This window comes from Chiloscyllium plagiosum, chromosome 4 (assembly GCF_004010195.1).
Source record: "Chiloscyllium plagiosum isolate BGI_BamShark_2017 chromosome 4, ASM401019v2, whole genome shotgun sequence".
Classification (NCBI taxonomy): Eukaryota; Metazoa; Chordata; class Chondrichthyes; order Orectolobiformes; family Hemiscylliidae; genus Chiloscyllium; species Chiloscyllium plagiosum.
The window spans coordinates 127,267,473-127,268,836 of NC_057713.1; the positions used below are offsets into that span (position 1 = coordinate 127,267,473).

At 47.4% G+C, this 1,364-nt stretch overlaps 1 protein-coding gene across 6 annotated transcripts in view; it reads left to right on the top strand.

Moving 5' to 3' along the window:
* Nucleotides 1-260: 260 nt before the first annotated feature.
* The window catches only part of si:ch211-171b20.3, a 151,967-nt gene continuing 150,863 nt past the window's right edge, over nt 261-1,364 (top strand). For 2 of the 6 annotated variants that reach the window (XM_043689182.1, XM_043689183.1), the window contains exon 1: nt 270-814. In XM_043689182.1, coding sequence (XP_043545117.1) covers nt 528-814 — 287 coding nt within the window. In that variant the 5' untranslated portion in view covers nt 270-527. Of the gene's footprint in view, nt 815-1,364 lie in introns of all 6 variants that reach the window. The other 4 variants (XM_043689184.1, XM_043689185.1, XM_043689181.1 and 1 more) reach the window with 4 other exon arrangements.

Here is a 1,364-nt window from a genome sequence, read left to right on the forward strand (position 1 = left end):
CCTAAATACCTGCAGAGTTAATAGTTCTCTTGCTGTATGCTTTTTTTAATATCTGCAAAAACAACACTTTTCCCTATTTCTAACAATCCTTCTGACTTTAACTTTAAACTGAACTATTCTATCGTTGCCCTAACAGTCTCCCATAAGGTTATAAGCTTATTGCTGCCTGCCAAAAGGGGGCAATTTTATTTTAAAGTTACACAGGAGCAAACCAATTCCTGCACCTGAAACATCGACTTCTCCACCGCCTGATGCTGCCTAGCTTGCTGTGTTCTTCCAGCCTCCCGCCTGTCGACTGTGGTCGAAGGAAGGCCTGTGTTCGCTGCTGGATGGAACACCTGTTTGCCCGTTGCTAGGAGACTGCGCGGGGCACAATGGCGGTTATGGAAAGGTGCGCGCGGGAGGCGGGGCGAGGTAACGGCCCGCCTCGCTCACAACAATGGAAGCGCTGAGCGCTAGCGAGTGCGTTCGGTGCCTTTGCTCCATTAATCTGTGTATTGATCTTTTAATATAAATGAGGACGCTAAATGTCGTGGTTGGATGCGGACGACGATGATGAAGAGGACGACGACTACCAGCTCCCGGAAGGGATTTCAGAGGGTTGGCGACGTGGACCGATGGTTCCGCCCCGACGTGTGTTTAAAGTTGGCGACCTGGCGCCGGCCCTCTCCCCCGTGCAGACTGGCCTGGGCTCAAACTTGAGTCCTGAAGCTGGACTTCAGTCTCCAACTAGACCCAAAGCCAAGCCATTCCGGGACAGCGACAAGACTACCCAAGAACGAGACGATATGTACGAAGTGGAAGAGTTGCGAGAGTAAGTACGCAGAGATTGCAAGTCTTCTGTGCTTTAAGAGTTAAAAATCACACAACACCAGGTTATAGTCCAACAGGTTTAATTGGAAGCACTAGCTTTCGGAGCGACGCTCCTTCATCAGGTGACAGTGGAGGGCTTAATCCTAACACAGAATCTATAGCAAAAATTTACAGTGTGATGTAACTGAAATTATACATTGAAAAATTGATTGTCTGTTAAGCCTTTCATCTGTTAGAATACCGTGATAGTTTCACTTTCATGTGTAAATCACAAAACTTTTTTTAAAAAAACTTGCATTCTCGGGTTAGCTGTTAACAATGATAGCTAGACGATATGTTGAAGGTAAAAACCATGACTGCAGATACTGGAAACCAGATTCTGGATTAGTGGTGCTGGAAGAGCACAGCAGTTCAGGCAGCATCCAAGGAGCAGCGAAATCAACGTTTCGGGCAAAAGCCCTTCATCAGGAAAAAAGGCAGTGAGCCTGAAGCGTGGAGAGATAAGCTAGAGGAGGATGGGGGTGGGGAGAGAGTAGCATGGAGTACAATAG